The sequence below is a fragment of the Zea mays genome, chromosome 5 (genome assembly GCF_902167145.1).
Source record: "Zea mays cultivar B73 chromosome 5, Zm-B73-REFERENCE-NAM-5.0, whole genome shotgun sequence".
In the NCBI taxonomy this organism is placed as follows: domain Eukaryota; kingdom Viridiplantae; phylum Streptophyta; class Magnoliopsida; order Poales; family Poaceae; genus Zea; species Zea mays.
The window spans coordinates 53,759,655-53,779,253 of record NC_050100.1 but is presented as its reverse complement, the minus strand read 5'-3'; the positions used below and the strand labels follow the sequence as shown (position 1 = coordinate 53,779,253).

The 19,599-nt window shown below is 45.6% G+C and overlaps 1 protein-coding gene across 7 annotated transcripts in view; it reads right to left on the bottom strand.

The window, feature by feature from the left end:
• LOC103626355 (DNA repair protein REV1) overlaps positions 1–764 on the bottom strand; it is a 37,446-nt gene extending 36,682 nt beyond the window's left edge. For 4 of the 7 annotated variants that reach the window (XR_004849267.1, XR_004849268.1, XM_008646760.4 and 1 more), the window contains exons 1-2: positions 345–764; positions 75–190 (exon numbers count right to left, since the gene is read on the bottom strand). Coding sequence is in view for 3 of the 7 variants with exons in the window: in XM_008646760.4 (XP_008644982.1) it covers positions 75–190; positions 345–650 (422 nt within the window). In the remaining 4 variants the exon portion in view is untranslated. The remainder of the gene's footprint in view (positions 1–74; positions 191–344) is intronic. The other 3 variants (NM_001362643.1, NM_001362642.1, XM_035958798.1) reach the window with 2 other exon arrangements.
• Between the last annotated feature and the right edge of the window lie 18,835 nt (positions 765–19,599).

Here is a 19,599-nt window from a genome sequence, read left to right as displayed (position 1 = left end):
ACAGCAGCATGATCACCATGGTCGAACCAGAAAGCGTGATAATGGCAACCGAGAGGCCCTCTTCCCTTACGTACCTCAGATTCTTCATTTTGCTATCAGGCAGGTTGCTGCAAACAATGTGTGTTACCGTGTGCCTGGAAAAGTAGTTGACAAACCGGCCTCCATTGTTCAGCATAATCTCTTTCAGCTCCTACCAAACCCCAAACACAAAACGAACCCCGGGGGAAAAAGTCAAATCGATATGATCATACGGTTGCATCTAAAGTAATCATACTGCGGTGAGATAATTAAGCGGTGTATGAGAACCCTTGAGATGAGATGAACCGTTGGCGCGCGGCAGTCACCTGGCTAGAAGGGACTGTGAAGCCGTCCACGAAGATGGAGACGCCATCGAATAGACCGCCGGCGTCCGTGCCTGAGGTGTTGGCGTCGGCATCGAACTGCGCAGCGAGCTTGCTGTTCTTCGCAGCCATGTAGGTGCCGAAGTCGGCGAACGGGGAGGAGGCAAAAGCGCGGCGAGGGTTTTTGGCGGCGTCGGGGTCGGATGGGGACCCGCTGCTGGCCTCATCCCTCGCCCGCTTCTGTCCCGGCGACGAGGCGACCGCCGCCGAAGATGAGGGGGCGCGGCGGCCCGATGAGGTGGAGCTCATGCCGGCCGGTACCGGAGGAGAGACGCGCCCCTGTTTGGTTCAGCTTGTGTGCGCCTTATGGCCGCCAGAAGCAGAAGCGGCTCCCAAACAGCTAGCTTTTGGGACAGCTTTAGGCGCCGCGCTTCGCTCAAAAGCTGTCCACCTATAGGAACCCAAAAGTCGCCCGCAGTTAGCGTCCGCTGGAAGCCGAGGTCATTTCGCTAGGGTTGGACCGCGCGGCGCCGCAGCTCTCTCCCCTCGCAACTCCCACCGTCGCAGCGGGACGCGGGCCTCCTCCGCAGTCCCTCTGCTTCATCCGCCGCCTTCCTCGTCGTCTTCGCAGGTACGAGGTTCCTATCCTCTATGTCGTTACGATTCCGCTCGTCGTCCTCCACCGCCTGGGTCGTTTGGATAAGGTCCATGACCGTTCAGTTCACCAGGGTTTTGACCGCGCCGCCGCAACTCCGTCGCCACATCCCGCAGGCATCGTCAAGGTTGGACTCCTCCCCCATCGCATCGTCGTCTTCGCAGGTATATTCGTCACCTCCATTTCGACCCTGTCTATCCTCCGCCGTGTTGTTACGGATCCGTTCCTCCCCCATGTAGTGATTAGGGTTTAGGTTGCATCCACGTCCGTGGTTAATACTTCCCCCCTCTATTCACGACTATTTCAAAACGGGTTACTAACGATTAACGTGTGACATGTGATGTTCAGATTTCGGTGACTAATCTGGTTGTTCTTGTTGCGTCCGAAGATCCAGTTGTACCAAGGTGATGTTAATATCAACTTCTTGGTTACTTTTACTGCTTTTCTTGGTGTGTCATGGTCGTTTGTGACTTCGATATGAGGTTCACATTTGTTGTCACGGGTTGGCCAAGTTCAGTGCATGACACTAGAGTGTTACAAGATACTTTGATAACGTATGCGGATAGGTTCCCGCATCCACCGGAAATTATAACTATATTTTACTTTTGTATCATACTTTATGATTTTGTGTCATATGTATTGAAGTTAACATTTATGTTTGTGCATGTAAATACTATCTTGTGGATTCAGGTTATCCGAACAGAAAGGGGTACCTTGCACCTTATAAGGGTTAGAAGTACCATATTTCAGAATGGCAAAATGCGAGGCAACCTGTTGGTAGCAAAGAATTTTTCAACTATGCATACTCTTCGCTACGTAATGTTATAGAGCGACTGTTTGGGTGCTTAAAACGAAGTGGAGAATTCTTCTTAGTCTACCTTCGTTTTCGCTGAGAAAGCAATCAAAGATAATTATTGCTTGCATGGCATTGCATAACTTCATTCGAGACAGTGCTCTACACAATCGAGACTTTGACCAACTTGTACCTACTAGCCATGCTCATGATGTACCCATAGGTGAGAGTAGTAGTAGCACATCAGATGAGTTAGACATGAGTGCATTTCAAGATGCAATTGCTAATGCATTAGTGTCGTAGTTTAATATATCAATGTACCGATAGTTATGTTGTAATGAACTCTACTAATGTTAATGTAATGACCTTCTTGCTGGTTTGGTGTTTATATCTGTTTACTTGTTTGAATCAGAATCTACAATCTCAGAATCTGCGTATCCAAACACCCAGATTCTAACCACCAGCTTTTCTCCACAGCAGGCGAACCAAACACCTAGATTCTAACCACCAGCTTCTCTGCACAGCCAGCTTTTCAGAAAAGCTCTTCAGAAAAAAGCCGAACCAAACAGGCTCGTGGTGTGAGGTGGTCAGGTGACCCAAGCAATGGAAAGTTTGAATGTTCTGATGGACTGGGCCAATGGTGTTGTTAGTGTAAGATATTTATAATTAACCACGAAACAACAGATATGTCGTGTGGGCCCATTTCGCTAACACGCGTGGGTATTAACTGCGGTCTTCGCTCGGGGCGTCGGGTCTTCGAGTCCTGTCATGGTCAGCGTGTGGAGTTGCGGTAAGCGAGGTCTTGAGGAGCCTCCGTTTGGATCGACTGGTCCCTTCACCCCAAGCCTTCGCTGATGCTTCGACCGAGGGGCTGCCTCGTGTGAGGGTTGAGGTAGACTCCGCTCTCTGTGACTGACATGACTTGTTTTCTTTATGTTTTAAATAAACCGAGCGAGGGGGTGGATGGCCTTCGCCCCAACACTTGCCTACCGAGGGGTCGGTTCAACTTGGTGAGCTGGTCCCGAAGTCTTTTTCGGGAGATGGCCGAGACGCTGCCCTCGCTAGGTTGAAGTGGTCCCCGCGGGGTTTTTTTAAATGTGGTCGTTGGCAGGTGACGTTTTACTGTGGGACTGTTGGTTTTCCGATGCGCTTTTCGAGTCTATAAAAGACGGTGCGGCTGAGGCGGTGGGATTTTTACCCACTTGACTCACAGAAAACCCTAGTTTCGATTGCTTCAGCATTTTCTGCGTATTGTCCTCTTTCTCTCATCGCCGGTGAACTGGCCCGCATTAAGCAATCGCCACCGCCGCCGGTACGTGATGTCGTCGTCTTCTTTTTCATCAGCCTCTGCCACGATCGCTTCCTTAAATGCGTTGTCGTCAGAGAAGACGATTAGCGATCCGGTGGTGGCAGTGGAGCTGCAACCGGATCATACGGTTGAGTTTGGGACCTCGAGGATTTAATCGGGCCGCGTGCATGAGATGCAACGCTTGGGCTATTTCGGGGATGGTGTGGGGCGGGCTCCGTGGGCTGAAGATGTCCCCGAGCGGAAGGGTGAATTGGTGGTTTTTGAGGCATTCTTTACTATTGGACTTCGTTGGTCTACGCACTGGTTTATAGTTGAAGTGCAGCGAAGGTTTGAGATACAAATTCATCAACTGATGCCGAATGCCATGGTGGCAATGGCGAAGTTTGTTTGGGCGGTGACATTGTACGGCGGAGAGTCGTCAATCGAGGTCTTCGCCAAGAATTATTGTCTTCACTGGTGTCACATCCGGATTTAAGGGACAAGTCGGGTGCATCTCATACATGAGCCAAAGAAGACAACATATATAATAACAGAGTGTATAGAGATAAATGTCACAATAAAATCAGAGTATTTATTACATAGCAGAAGTCTTACAAAATAAAAGATAAATATAGATCAAAATAAAATATATCCTTGGCGCCAGAAAGTCAACTGGGAAACGCCACCTAGATCAATTCAAACTCCTCGTTTTGCGGCTTCTCTTGAACCACATGTTCTTCTCCTATGGAGGTGTGAGACAGCAAGGTGAGCTCACATATGATCATATCTCAACAAGTTGTGGGGACAAAGTGTGGCATGAACTCACCAAAGGTGGGAGTTCATGTGTGTAAGGCTGATCAACAATAGGGGTTAAAGTTGAGCATTGCTTTTAATAAGTTGGTCAAATTTTATTAGCAATTACTAAATGTAAGTGGATACCAAACCATAAAAAAATAATAGAACAAAATTAATAATAATCTCATGTGAATGCAAATGACAAATTGAATTTAAGTTACATAAATTAATCATGTGAGTGTCCGAGCCGCTCATGACCGTGAGCATGGCTAGTATACCAGTTTTAACTTCGCAGAGGTTGTACCTTGTACCCACAAGTAGTGTATCCCATGTCGCCAGGGTTAGCTAAACCCTTAGACACTACCGAGGTGAATGGCTAGGGATCCACTATGAGGCCTTTACAAAGTTCCACTATCTTCTGAAAACCCGCTACAGTTTATGGGAAGAGCACTTGCAAGAATCCCTCGTCTGACCGCCATCGCAGCAAAATCAACCAGAGAACCTCCCTGCATGCAACTCTCCTACTGCCCTTGCCCCTTTCGGGTAAGTTAGTCTTCCACTAGCTTTCCTAGTTAATTAGCCAAGGGCGTCCCATTAAACCCTTGTGGTGGCACTGTTTTCTCGGGTGGTTCTCCATGTTCCAATTAACATTAAAGATGATCTTGACATGAACATAAATAAAATAACAACATAATTGGAACATGGATATAATGAAATATTAACCCAAAAACCATGTAAAGCAATAGTGAAACTACCCATGTGATTCAGGGGTAAACAATGTAAAAAGGATAACAGACTAGGGAGACCTACTAGGTCCCATCGAAATTAAACTTATGCATGAATAAGTGATATTAAAGAACATTATTGTGTAAAAAGTGGTCAAGGGCACAACTTGCCTTCAATAAGATCCTGCTCAGCAACTTCAATCTGCTGGGCACCAGGATCCTCAGTCATAGGCTCTTCTACTCGCCACAATACAAACAAGCACAGTATATAGAGAAAATTAACATCACACCAAACATGTAAACAAAATATATAATAATAATCTACACATTAAAATAAAATCTTAGAAACATGAATCATAAATTTTGGAGTTATAGATTTTAAGATATGAATTTCCAAAGGTTTTATGTGCTTAAAATAGGATTAAGTGGGAAATTATTTTTCTTACTGTTTTCATGTCAAAACAGAGACTCTAAATGATAGATAATAATATTACAAAATTTTAGAAACTGGAATGGGTTATTTTGGAGTTCATATGAATTTTCTATGGAATAAACAAGTTCTAGGATTTATTTTCCCATTAAAATCATTTCCTGTTATTAATTATCCATTTCCTATGAACTCTGGACTAGGCCTCATTTATCAGGAAAGACAGAGGCCTCGGGGTAACTTTTCCTAAGACACAGTAAGATCCTAGCGTGGACGACGGGTTCTAATTCGTCTAAACAGAGGGGTTAGAGTGAAAGTTAGACCCGCGAAGGGGTATCGGCCTACCCCGACCATTGGATCATGCGCAGACGGCGCAGATTAGATCACCACACGCCATGAAGCGGTACGAAACCGTGGCCTCCGGATCGCAAATCCACAGTTTATATTAGTGAGAGCACCTAGAGGGGGTGAATAGGTGATCCTGTAAAAACTTAAAACTTAAAGCCATAAAACTTGATTAAGTGTTAGCGCAATGAAATCAAGTGGCTAAAGACCGAGCTCTTGTGAAACACAATAGTCACAGTGAGAACAAGCACAAGAGACACGATGGTTTATCCCGTGGTTCGGCCAAGTACAACACTTGCCTACTCCATGTTGTGGCGTCCCAATGGACGAGGGTTGCACTCAACCCCTTTCAAGTGATCCAAAGATCCACTTGAATACCATGGTGTTTTTCTTTCTTTCACTATATCCCGTTTGCGAGGAATCTCCACAACTTGGAGCCTCTCGCCCTTACAAATGATGATCACAAAGAAGCACAGATGTAAGGGAGGGAAAAGCAACACACACAAATCCCGGCAATACACACACACACACAAGCCAAGACTTGAGCTCAAATGAAACACAACATGTTCACCACTAGAACGGAGCTCAAATCACTAAGAATGTCAATCGAGTGTGCGAAGATGGAGTGCGAGAGTCTTAGAATGTTCAGAGTATGCTTGATGTACTCCTCCATGCGCCTAGGGGCCCCTTTTATAGCCCCAAGGCGGCTAGGAGCCGTTGAGAGCAATCCAGGAAGGCAATTCTTGCCTTCTGTCGGGTGGTGCACCGGACAGTCCGGTGTGCCACCGGACAGGCACTGTTCAGTGTCCGGTGCAGATTGCTTTCCTAAATTGGTGCAGCCGACCGTTGAAGATTTGGAGCCGTTGGTGCACCGGACACTGTCCGGTGCACACCGGACAGTCCAGTGCCCCCATCAGACCGTTGGCTCGGCCACGTGTCACGCGCGGATTGCGCGGCCGACCGTTGGCTCACCGGACAGTCTGGTGAATTTTAGTTGTACGCCGCCGACGAATTCCCGAGAGCGGCCTATTGACCAGAATCCAGCCTGCAGCACCAGACAGTCCGGTGCACCCAGACTGCGCTGAGTCTTGGCTGCTTCAGCCAAGTCCTTTTATTTTTCTGTTTTCCCTGATTCTAGCACTTAGACAAATATGTTAGTACACAAAAACAACATACTAAGTCTAGAATCATACCTTCTTGATGTTTTGCACTTCATCCACCATTTTGCACTTAAACCATTTGTGTTGGGCACTTAATCACCAAAATACTTAGAAATGGCCCAAGGGCACATTTCCCTTTCAATCTCCCCCTTTTTGGTGATTTATGCCAACACAACAAAAAGCAACTAAAAGGAGTGCAACATCAATGCAATTTTGAACAAGAATTGTTTTTTATTCAAATTTGGCATATTTGGATCATCCTTTGCCACCACTTGGTTTGTTTTTGCAAATCAACTTCAATTTCCTATCTCTAAGTCAAACACACTTGTTGAGACATAAAAAGAGGTATTCCAAGAGAAATTGATCAAAGATTCAAAAACTTCCCCTTTTTCCCATAATCAAACATTCTCCCCACCAGAGACCAACTTTTGACAATAAGAGACACAAAGAGTATTTTGACAAAAACAAAAGCTCTAACTCTGCTATTTTCAAAATTCTCAAGTGGTAGCTGATCCATTTGTTGCTATGGCCTTAATTTCTCCCCCTTTGGCATTAAGCACCAAAACGAGATCATTTTTGGCCCTTTAACCTCATTGCCTCACCAAAATCTTCAATTAGGAGTAAAAAGGCAATAAGAGCATGGAGATGAACTTGGAGTAAGTTACCCTCTCATCGGAGTGCAGTGGAAGTCTTTCATGGTCCAAGTCCACCTTTCCCTTTCAATCCACTTTTGAGACTAAAACAAGTAAACTCAAGCACATGATTAGTCTCAAAGTGTCAAGTTGTAGCATGCCTCCCCCTAAATAAGTGCATCACTTGCAAATGGACTTGTGAGGACCGGGGATCATGTGTACAACTTGAGCACCATAAACAAGTAACAATATGCATAAAAGAACATGATCAAAGGCATAAACACATGTATGCTATAAATCAATCCAAGTTACGCGAATCTAAGACATTTAGCTCACTACGTAGCCTGCAAAAGGTCTTCTCATCTAGAGGCTTGGTAAAGATATTGGCTAGCTGGTTCTCGGTGCTAATATAAAACACTTCGATATCTCCCTTTTGCTGGTGGTCTCTCAAAAAGTGATGCCGGATGTCTATGTGCTTTGTGCGGCTGTGTTCAACAGGATTATCCGCCATGCAGATTGCACTCTCATTGTCGCATAGGAGTGGGACTTTGCTCAGATTGTAGCCAAAGTCCCTGAGGGTTTGCCTCATCCAAAGTAGTTGCACGCAACACTGTCCTGCGGCAACATACTCGGCCTCAGCGGTGGATAGGGCAACAGAAGTTTGTTTCTTAGAACTCCAAGACACCAGGGACCTTCTTAAGAATTGGCACGTCCCTGATGTACTCTTCCTGTCAACCTTGCATCCAGCATAATCGGAGTCTGAATATCCAATTAAGTCAAAGGTAGACCCCTTTGGATACCAGATCCCGAAGCAAGGCGTAGCAACTAAATATCTAAGTATTCGCTAAGGTGTTGAGGTCGACATGTCCATCGGTTCCCATAGGTGTCTTCGCGGGCTTGGCGTCCTTCATCCCAAACCGCTTGAGAAGATCTTGAGTGTACTTCGTTTGGGAGATGAAGGTGACGTCCTTGAGTTGCTTCACTTGGAACCCAAGGAAGTAGTTCAACTCGCCCATCATCGACATCTCATTTTTTTGAGTCATCACCCTGCTAAACTATTCACAAGACTTTTGGTTAGTAGAACCAAATATTATGTCATCAATATAAATTTGGCACACAAATAAGTCACCATCACAGGTCTTAGTGAATAAAGTTGGATCGGCTTTCCCAACCTTGAACACATTAGTAATTAGAAAGTCTCTAAGGCATTCATACCATGCTCTTGGGGCTTGCTTAAGTCCATAGAGTGCCTTAGAGAGCTTACACACGTGGTCGGGGTACCATTCATCCTCAAAGCCAGGGGTTGCTCTATGTACACCTCCTCCTTGATTGGCCCGTTGAGGAAAGCGCTCTTCACATCCATTTGGAACAACCTGAAAGAATGGTGAGCGGCATAGGCTAACAAAATACGAATAGACTCTAGCCTAGCCACAGGAGCAAAAGTCTCCTCAAAGTCCAAACCTACAACTTGGGCATAACCTTTTGCCACAAGTCTCGCCTTGTTCCTTGTCACCACCCCGTGCTCGTCATGTTTGTTGTGGAACACCCACTTGGTTCCCACAACGTTTTGCTTGGGACGTGGCACCAGTGTCCAAACTTCATTTCACTTGAAGTTATTAAGCTCTTCTTGCATGGCCAACACCCAGTCCGGATCTAGCAAGGCCTCTTCTACCCTGAAAGGCTCAATAGAAGAGACAAAAGAGTAATGCTCACAAAAATTAACTAATCTAGAGCGAGTAGTTACTCCCTTGCTTATATCACCCAATATCTGGTCGATAGGATGGTTCCTTTGAATCGTCGCTCGGACTTGAGTTGGAGGGGCCTGTGGTGCTTCTTCCTCCATAACATGATCATCTTGTGCTCCCCCTTGATCACATGCCTCTTCTTGATGAGCCTGTCCATCATCTTGAGTTGGAGGGTGCACCATTGTTGAGGAAGAAGGTTGATCTTGCTCCTTTTGTTCTTGTGGTCGCACATCTCCAATCGCCATGGTGCGTATTGCGGCCGTTGGAACATTTTCTTCATCTACATCATCAATATTAACTTGCTCTCTTGGAGAGCCATTAGTCTCATCAAATACAACGTCGCTAGAGATTTCAACCAAACCCGATGATTTGTTGAAGACTCTATACGCCTTTGTATTTGAGTCACAACCTAACAAAAACCCTTCTACAGCTTTGGGAGCAAATTTGGAATTCCTACCTTTCTTCACTAGAATGTAGCATTTACTCCCAAATACACGAAAATATGAAACGTTGGGTTTGTTACCGGTTAGGAGTTCGTATGACGTCTTCTTGAAGAGGCGATGAAGGTAGACTCGGTTTATGGCGTGGCAAGCCGTGTTCACGGCTTCCGACCAAAACCGCTCGGACGTCTTGAATTCTCCAAGCATCGTCCTCGCCATGTCTATGAGCGTCCTGTTCTTCCTCTCTACCACACCGTTTTGCTGTGGTGTGTAGGGAGCGGAGAACTCATGCTTGATTCCTTCCTCCTCAAGGTACTCCTCCACTTGAAGGTTCTTGAACTCGGACCCATTGTCGCTTCTTATCTTTTTCACCTTGAGCTCAAACTCATTTTGAGCTCTCCTTAGGAAGCGCTTAAGGATCCCTTGGGTTTCTGTTTTATCCTGCAAAAAGAATACCCAAGTGAAGCGGGAAAAGTCATCAACAATAACAAGACCATACTTACTTCCCCCGATGCTGAGGTAGGCGACGGGTCCGAAGAGGTCCATATGCAGCATCTCCAGGGGTCTTGATATGGTCATCACATTTTTTCTATGATGAGTACTTCCCACCTGTTTACCTGCTTGACAAGCTGCACAAGGTCTATCTTTTTTGAAAGATACATGTGTTAGACCTAACACATGTTCCCCCTTTAGAAGCTTATGAAGGTTCTTCATCCCAACATGTGCTAGACGGCGATGCCACAACCAGCCCATGCTAGTCTTAGCAATTAAGCATGCATCTAGACCGGCCTCTTCCTTTGAAAAATCAACTAAATAAAGTTTGCCGTCTAGTACACCCTTAAAAGCTAATGAACCATCACACCTTCTAAAGACGGACACATCTACATTGGTAAATAAACAATTGTAACCCATACTACAGAGTTGACTAACGGACAACAAGTTATACCCGAGCGATCCAACTAAAAACACATTAGAGATGGAATGCTCGGATGAAATAGCTATTTTTCCTAGTCCTTTAACCTTGCCTTGATTCCCGTCACCGAATATGATTGAATCTTGGGAATCTTTGTTCTTGACGTAGGAGGTGAACATCTTCTTCTCCCCCGTCATGTGGTTTGTGCATCCGCTATCGATAATCCAACTTGAGCCCCCGGATGCATAAACCTGCAAGGCAAATTAGGCTTGGGTTTTAGGTACCCAACTCTTGTTGGGTCCTACAAGGTTAGTAACAATAGCCTTAGGGGCCCAAATGCAAGTCTTATCTCCCTTGCATTTTGCCCCTAATTTCCTAGCAACCACTTTCTCACTTTTACATAAAAGTACAAAATCAGTGTTGCAGGCATGAAAAACAGTAGCAGATTCATTATGCACTTTTCTAGGCATATTAACAACATTTCTCCTAGGCATATGATGAACATCATTTTTCCTAGGCATATCTCTACCATGCACAAAGGAAGAACTTGAAGCAATCATGACATGTGAATCATAAGCATTACAACTCATATTATGATAAGCATTTCTAGAAAAAATTTTATCATAAATAAATGCATGATTCTTTTGACTACTATTAGCCATAGGAGCCTTCCCTTTTTCCTTGTTGAAAATGGGAGCTCTTTGGTTTGTTAAGTTCTTGGCTTCCCTCTTGAAGCCAAGCCCATCCTTAATTGAAGGATGTCTACCAATGGTGTAGGCATCCCTTGCAAATTTCAGTTTATCAAAATTACTCTTGCTAGTCTTAAGTTGGGCATTAAGACTAGCCACTTCACCATTTAATTTTGCAATAGAAGTAAGGTGCTCAACACATGCATCAACATTAAAATCCTTACACCTATTACAAATTACTACATGTTCAATACATGAGCTAGATTTATTTGCTACTTCTAACTTAGCATTTAAGTCATCATTGACACTCTTTAGACTAGAAATAGACTCATGACAAGTAGATAATTCGCATGAAAGCATTTCATTTCTTTTAACTTCCAAAGCAAGAGACTTTTGCACACTTACAAATTTATCATGCTCTTCATATAAAAGATCCTCTTGCTTTTCTAGCAATCTATTCTTCTCATTCAACGCATCAATTAATTCATTAATCTTATCAATTTTAGTTCTATCTAAGCCTTTGAATAAACTTGCATAGTCTACTTCATCATCACTAGATTCATCATCACTTGAAGATGCATATGCAATAGTATTTTGAGTGCTTACCTTCTTCTCCTTTGCCATGAGGCAGGTGTGATGCTCGTTGGGGAAGAGAGACGATTTGTTGAAGGCCGTGGCAGCGAGTCCTTCGTCGTCGGAGTCAGACGAAGAACATTCGAGTCCCATTCTTTTCCAAGGTGTGCCTCACCCTTAGCCTTCTTGTAAACCTTCTTGTTTTCTCTCTTCCCATTCTTTCCTTGTTCCTGGTCACTATCATTATCGGGACAGTTAGCAATAAAGTGACCAATCTTACCACATTTGAAGCAAGAGCGCTTTCCCTTCGTCTTGCTCTTGTTGGGATGCTCCTTGCGACCTTTGAGCGCCGTCTTGAAGCGCTTGATGATGAGGGCCATTTCATCCTCATTTAGCCCGGCCGTCTCAACTTGCGCCACCTTGCTAGGTAGCGCCTCTCTGCTACTTGTTGCTTTGAGAGCAACGGTTTGAGGCTCGTGGATCGGCATTGGGCCATTCAACGCCTCATCAACATATCTTGCCTCCTTGATCATCATTCGCCCGCTTACAAACTTTCCGAGTATTTCCTCGGGCGTCATCTTGGTGTACCTAGGATTTTCACGGATAGAGTTAACAAGATGAGGATCAAGGACAGTGAAGGACCTTAGCATAAGCCGGACGACGTCGTGGTCCGTCCATCTCGTGCTTCCATAGCTCCTGATTTAGTTGACCAGGGTCTTGAGCCTGTTGTACGTTTGAGTTGGCTCCTCCCCCTGATCATTGCAAACCTTCCTAGTTCGCCTTCCACCAATTCCATCTTGGTGATCATGGTGGCGTTGTTCCCCTCATGTGAGATTTTGAGGGTGTCCCAAATTTGTTTGGCATTATCCAAGCCGCCCACCTTATGATACTCTTCCCTGCACAAGGATGCTAAAAGAACAGTGGTAGCTTGTGCATTTTTGTGAATTTGTTCATTGATAAACATGGGATTATCCGTACTATCAAATTGCATTCCATTTTCTACTATCTCCCATATACTTGGATGAAGAGAGAACAAGTGGCTACGCATTTTGTGACTCCAAAATCTGTAGTCCTCTCCATCAAAGTGTGGAGGTTTACCAAGAGGAATGGAAAGCAAATGAGCATTGGAATTTTGCGGAATACGAGAATAATCAAAAGAAAAGTTTGAGTTGACAGTTTTATTTTTCTCGTCGTCGTCGTCTCTTTGGGAAGAAGAGGACTCATCGCTGTCGTAGTAGACTATCTTCTTGATGCGCCTCTTCTTCTTCCCATCCTTCTTCTTGTGACTTGAGCCCGAGTCAGTGGGCTTGTCGTCTTTTGGCTCATTGATGAAGGACTCCTTCTCCTTGTCGTTGATCACCATCCCCTTTCCCTTAGGATCCATCCCTTCGGGCGATTAGTCCCTTTCGTGAAGAGAACGACTCCGATACCAATTGAGAGCACCTAAAGGGGGGGTGAATAGGTGATCCTGTAAAAACTTAAAACTTAAAGCCACAAAACTTGATTAAGTGTTAGCGCAATGAAATCAAGTGGCTAAAGACCGAGCTCTTGTGAAACACAATAGTCACAGTGAGAACAAGCACAAGAGACACGATGGTTTATCCCGTGGTTCGGCCAAGTACAACACTTTCCTACTCCACATTGTGGCATCCCAATGGACGAGGGTTGCACTCAACCCCTTTCAAGTGATCCAAAGATCCACTTGAATACCACAATGTTTTTCTTTCTTTCCACTATATCCCGTTTGCGAGGAATCTCCACAACTTGGAGCCTCTCGCCCTTACAAATGATGATCACAAAGAAGCACGAATGTAAGGGAGGGAAAAACAACACACACAAATCCCGGCAATACGCACACACACAAGCCAAGACTTGAGCTCAAATGAAACACAACAAGTTCACCACTAGAACGGAGCTCAAATCACTAAGAATGTCAATCGAGTGTGCGAAGATGGAGTGCGGGAGTCTTAGAATGTTCAAAGTATGCTTGATGTACTCCTCCATGCGCCTAGGGGTCCCTTTTATAGCCCCAAGGTAGCTAGGAGCCGTTGAGAGCAATCCAGGAAGGCAATTCTTGCCTTCTGTCGGGTGGCGCACCGGATAGTCCGGTGTGCCACCGGACAGGCACCGTTCAGTGTCCGGTGCAGATTGTTTTCATAAATTGGCGCAGCCGACCGTTGAAGATTTGGAGCCGTTGGTGCACCAGACACTGTCCAGTGCACACCGGACAGTCCGGTGCCCCCATCAGACCGTTGGCTCGGCCACGCGTCACGCGCGGATTGCGCGGCCGACCGTTGGCTCGACCGACTGTTGGCTCACCGGACAGTCCGGTGAATTTTAGCCGTACTCCGCCGACGAATTCCCGAGAGTGGCCTGTTGACCAGAATCCAGCCTGGCGCACCGGACACTGTCCGGTGCACCCAGACTGCGCTGAGTCTTGGCTGCTTCAGCCAAGTCCTTTTCTTTTTCTGTTTCCCTGATTTTAGCACTTAGACAAATATGTTAGTACACAAAAACAATGTACTAAGTCTAGAATCATACCTTCTTGATGTTTTGCACTTCATCCACCATTTTGCACTTAAACCATTTGTGTTGGGCACTTAATCACCAAAATACTTAGAAATGGCCCAAGGGCACATTTCCCTTTCAATTAGTTGTGACGCGTAGCGCGCTTTCTACCCTTAGATCCAAATCGCGTGGTCCTAACGCGAGATCGATCTGGGCCGTCGATTAGTCTATCGACCAACCACAACCCTTCGTCCTACCCCCGGCCAAACTCCCCAAATGGAAGACGGTGGCCACGACCATCGCCGGTGAAGCAAATACTCAGCCCTGGCGCACCAAACTCCAATTAAATGGCTCTACACATTGCGGTATGCAAGGAGAACACGGGCGAGGTTTCCATACCTTGGATTACGCACCTAGGGGACCCGACCATAGCACACGACGGAAAGACAGCTCGGCACCGCTCTGTGGCGGAACTGACCGAATTATTCTAGCTTAAGTGTCTAAGTCGCACCCTTAAAGGCAGCAACACACTTAAACCAGAATAACTCGTCAGTCCCTCGGATCTAGTCCGATAAAGCCACTTATCCAGGATCGAATACCACTAGCTCACTCGAAGGTGAGGCACAGAGAAATACAATAAAGCATAATACCATAAATTAAGAAAGTATCATTAGTGATTACATTATCGGAGTTTCAGAAATAATAACCATAAATTTTAATGCAGCGGAAATAACTAATGGAGAAAACCGAGTAACATGGCAAAGCCTAGCCACACTACTCCAGGTCCTCTCCTGCGGAAGCAGTAACTCACTCGACCGTCTATCCCGGTGGCAGGGATGAAGGCCAAGTCACACCAGCAACCAATCATCCTAAGGAGTACCTGCACAAATTATACCATAAGCAAGGCTGAGTATACTAATACTCAGCTAGACTTACCCGGTGTGAGGAGTCTACTCATCTACCTCTAGACATGCAACTGTTTGGCTGAGGGGTTTAGTTTGCCAAAAGCCCTAGCTGAGTCTGAAATCAAGTTTTAGCTTTTCAAGTTTTAGTATGATCCTTTTTAAACTATGTGAGTACCTAGCTTTTCATACATGGTATCAAACATTTTATCAATCAACATCTTTTTGCCAGTCACCTCATTTCCACTTATTACTCAATGTAGCAGCATGGATCAAGCAGTCTCATTAGCTGCGAGAAGCAGACGATTCGAATCGAGTTTTAACCTTGCAAGGTAAACCTAAACACACGACGTGGCGAGGCACTCCGTCCTATGGGTGGATAACGAGCCAGCTCGGCTCGGCTCGTTAAGGTAAAGAGCCACAGAGTCAGCTCGGCTCGGCTCGTTTATGAGCTCGAGCTGGCTCGTTTTGCTCGCGAGCCATAACAGAAAAATGTACATAATAATTATTTTTTAGTTAATTTCAAACTAATTTAACAATAGAAAATAGTAATTATACTCATAGTTTCACAAACCACGTCAACATAACACTAAATTAGCACAATTCATCACTCATTAATTCACAATTCACATACATGTTCATCAGTTTAACCCATAATTATATTTGCATAGACCAAATTAACACATAGACATAGTTCATTAATCATTAGTTTAATTCATAGGCCATAGACACCTCACATATATATAACATGTTCATCAATTATTCTGTAAATGATATGCATATAGTTTCGTTTTGCTGGAATATGGTAGCTCGTTTAGCTCGCGAGCAGGCTCGTTAACGAAACGAGCTAGGATGTCAGCTCAGCTCATGAAAAAATTCAAACGAGCCGATCTGAGCCGAGCCGAGCTGACCATGAACCGAGCGAGCCAGTGAGCCACGAGTATTTCGTCCAGCCCTACTCCATCCCCACACACATCAACCGTCCCCATCGATTCCCTATCAACAGAAAGAGGCCCACCGCCTTAGCGTACAATGCCTCACTGACCCCGACTGCCGTCGTGCAGTGACCGCACTTGTACCCACCATAACCGGAATGGGAGACCACGTCTCAGGTCGCGTGAGGAGATCAATCTGCGGGCATGTTCACTTAGTGTCGGCGTTTCAACCCCGGGGGGGTCCCTGGACCGACGAGTAAATTGTCGCTGCGTGCCCCAGCCCAGATGGGTCGGCGCGAGATGGAGCGTGAAGGGGGGAAAAACCGGAGGGAGACAGGCGTAAAAGGGGAAACCCACGGCCTTCGTGTTTGTCCCGCGCCCAGGTCGGGTGCGCTTGCAGTAGGGGGTTACAAGCGTCCGCGCGGGAGGGAGCGAGAGGCCTATGCGCGCGCTGTCCCATCCTTCCCCGCGCGGCCAACCTTCTGTAAGAGGGCCCTGGACCTTCCTTTTATAGGCGTAAGGAGAGGGTCCAGGTGTACAATGGGAGATGTAGCAGTATGCTAACGTGTCTAGCAGAGAAGAGCTAGTGCCCTAAGTACATGCCGTCGTGGCAGCCGGAGAGGTTTTGGCACCCTGTTCGTGTGATGTCGTGGCCGTCGGAGGAGCGCTGGAGCCTTGCGGAAGGACAGCTGTTGGGGCTGTCGAATCCTTGCTGACGTCTCCTTGCTTCCGTAAGGGGGCTGAGAGCCGCCGTCGTCATGGAGCACGCGGGGCGCCATCATTATTTGTTTTACCGGGGCGAGCCAGATGGGACGCCGGTCTTGTTCCCCGTAGCCAGAGCTAGCTAGGGGTAGGGTAATGATGGTCCCTCCTGTGACATGGTCGGTCCGAGCCCTGGGTGGGGCGAGGCGGAGGCTCCTCCGAGGTCGAGGTCGAGTCTGTCTTCCGAGGTCGAGGTCGAGTCCGAGCCCTTGGGTAGGGCGAGGCGGAGACCGTCGGCTGAGGCCAGGGCTGAGTCTGAGCCCTGGGGTCGGGCTAGGCGGAGTTCGTCGTCTTTCGGGGCCGAGGCCGAGTCCAAGCCCTGGGGTCGGGCGAGGCGGAGTTCGTCGTCTTCCGGGACCAAGGCCGAGTCCGAGCCCTGGGGTCGGGCGAGGCAGAGTTTGTCGTCTTCCGGGGCCGAGGCCGAGTCTGAGCCCTAGGGTCGGGCGAGGCGGAGCTTCCTATGGCGCCCGAGGCCGGACTTGGCTGCTGTCAGCCTCACTCTGTCGAGTGGCACAACAGTCGGAGCGGCGTAGGCGACGCTGTCCTCTTGTCAGGCCGGTCAGTGGAGCGGCGAAGTGACTGCGGTCACTTTGGCTCTGTTGACTGAAGGGCGCGCGTCAGGATAAGGTGTCAGGCCTTCCTTGCATTAAATGCTCCTGCGATACGGTCGGTCGTCGTGGCGATTTGGCCAAGGTTGCTTCTTGGCGAAGACTGGGCCTCGGGCGAGCAGAAGGTGTGTCTGTTGCTTGAGGGGGCCCTCGGGCGAGACGTAAATCCTCCGGGGTCGGCTGCCCTTGCCCGAGGCCGGGCTCGGGCGAGGCGAGATCGTGTCCCTTGAGTGGACCGAGCCTTGACTTAATCGCACCCATCAGGCCTTTGCAGCTTTGTGCTGATGGGGGTTACCAGCTGAGATTAGGAGTCTTGGGGGTACCCCTAATTATGGTCCCCGACACTTAGGTACTAGGCTTACCGATTTACCATATTTCTCGGCATGTGCTTAGTACGTTCAAACGCTTGACACACGGTACCACACCTTAATCCTTATTCCAAATTCCGTCTCATAGACAACGCATCCCCATGGATCGTTGTCCACAGACCATCATCATTACGATATAAAAATGGATACAACCAATTTCCTGACCTCGCGCGAGTGCTAGAAAAATTACTCGACTTCTACCGAGATCCCTAATTAGTAAAGCAGCTACTCTATCTAGCATACTAGTATCCATCTCAAAGGGATTCCTGAGTTCATGCAACTAGGGTTTCAGTCAACTCCTACACTTAAGTGCACAGTACAAGCCTACAAACGTTAAGTGCAGTAAAATAGCATATATAATGATTATGCATAAAACCGGGGCTTGCCTTGAATTTAACACTTAGATAGTGCTTGCTCGAGGATACTCGCTTGGCGAGCATCCACTGGTCATGTCCATCATTCTTCAGGTCACCCACCAACTGCATCTTGTGGTTGGCACCACATCACTTGCACGATCATCATCTTGGTCCTAAATGAGATGCAAGATGCATATGTATGAATATAATGAAAGTAGCACAAGATATTCAAATACACAGTAGCGAACTAAACATTAAATTGGAAGACACCGGAACAACCACACGTTAGCATTAGTTATCTACACGTTATCGGCGATCAACATTAACACCATTAAAAAGATGACAACATTTTATATATTTACGCAACACAAATACGACATCATAAGTACACACATTTACTACGCTCATCTTAATCATTCATTTGTTCTCCTATTGACCACACAAGAGCAACCAAGACAACGTAAGTTTAAATAGGACCTAGGCATCAATGTCTATGAAACTCCTGTATCACAATCAACTAGAGAAGAAACATATAAAACATAACACACATGCATTATTAAGATTAGTCATGGCAACTCTATATTAATTAAGCGCTAACCAAACAATTTTAGCAAAAAAGATGAACTAAACAATCAAATGCGCACTTGCAGATTTCTGGGACAGCAACACAGTAGTTACTTGTTTTAATCCTAACTCTTCAAATATTAATCCAAAAATAGCAAACTAGGATTTTCTGGAAAGCTTACAAAGTGTTCTATAACTTTGATATTTTTATCTCAACATGATTCAACACTTAGCAAGGTCAAAAGTGCTAACACAGCAGTTCTATCCAAATTTGGACAGATTCAGACTTGCGACTTTAAAAACTCATAACTAGAGATTCAGACATCCAAATAAAGTGATCCTAGACTTTCTAGTAAGATAATGAAATTTTCTACAAATCATTTATAAACATCTCAGGTTGATTTAATATGTATCAAGGGTAAAATACATTATAAGGCTTTGCTGTTCAGAATTGGACAGATTCAGACTTCACACTTCAAACATCTATAACTTAACCTTCAGACCACCAAAAAGAGTGATCAAAGACTTTTTGGAAATCTTAGCAAAAGTACTACACAACCTTTATAATCACCAAGAGGTGATTCCACGTTTAATCAAATCAAACATTACAGTTTTCGAAATCTGTTCTGACGGTGGACAGAACACAACAATCAGTTTGTAAAATTCATAACTCTTACACTATTAGGCCTATGGTTATGAAATTTTAACACAAGCAATATAATAAAAGCATCTACAAATTTCTTATAACAATCATGAACAGATTGTAACATTAAGTTAAGCAAACAATTCAATCTCTGAAATCTGTATATAATTTAGACAGATTCAGTTACTGAATTTGTAAAAAGCATAACTCCTAAACGATCAGATATGACTGTCAAATTTTAACACCAGCAAGATAATAAAGTTATCTACAACTTTTCTATATGGCATTTCTACAGAAAACATGATTTAGTTCATCAAACATACAACACGAGGAAAATCACGGTGTGGAGTCCAAAACAGTAACTAAGCATTTTCAGCCCTATTTACTTCAAGAATTGCCGCGTTCTAGAGACTTAAATTATTCTAACACTTT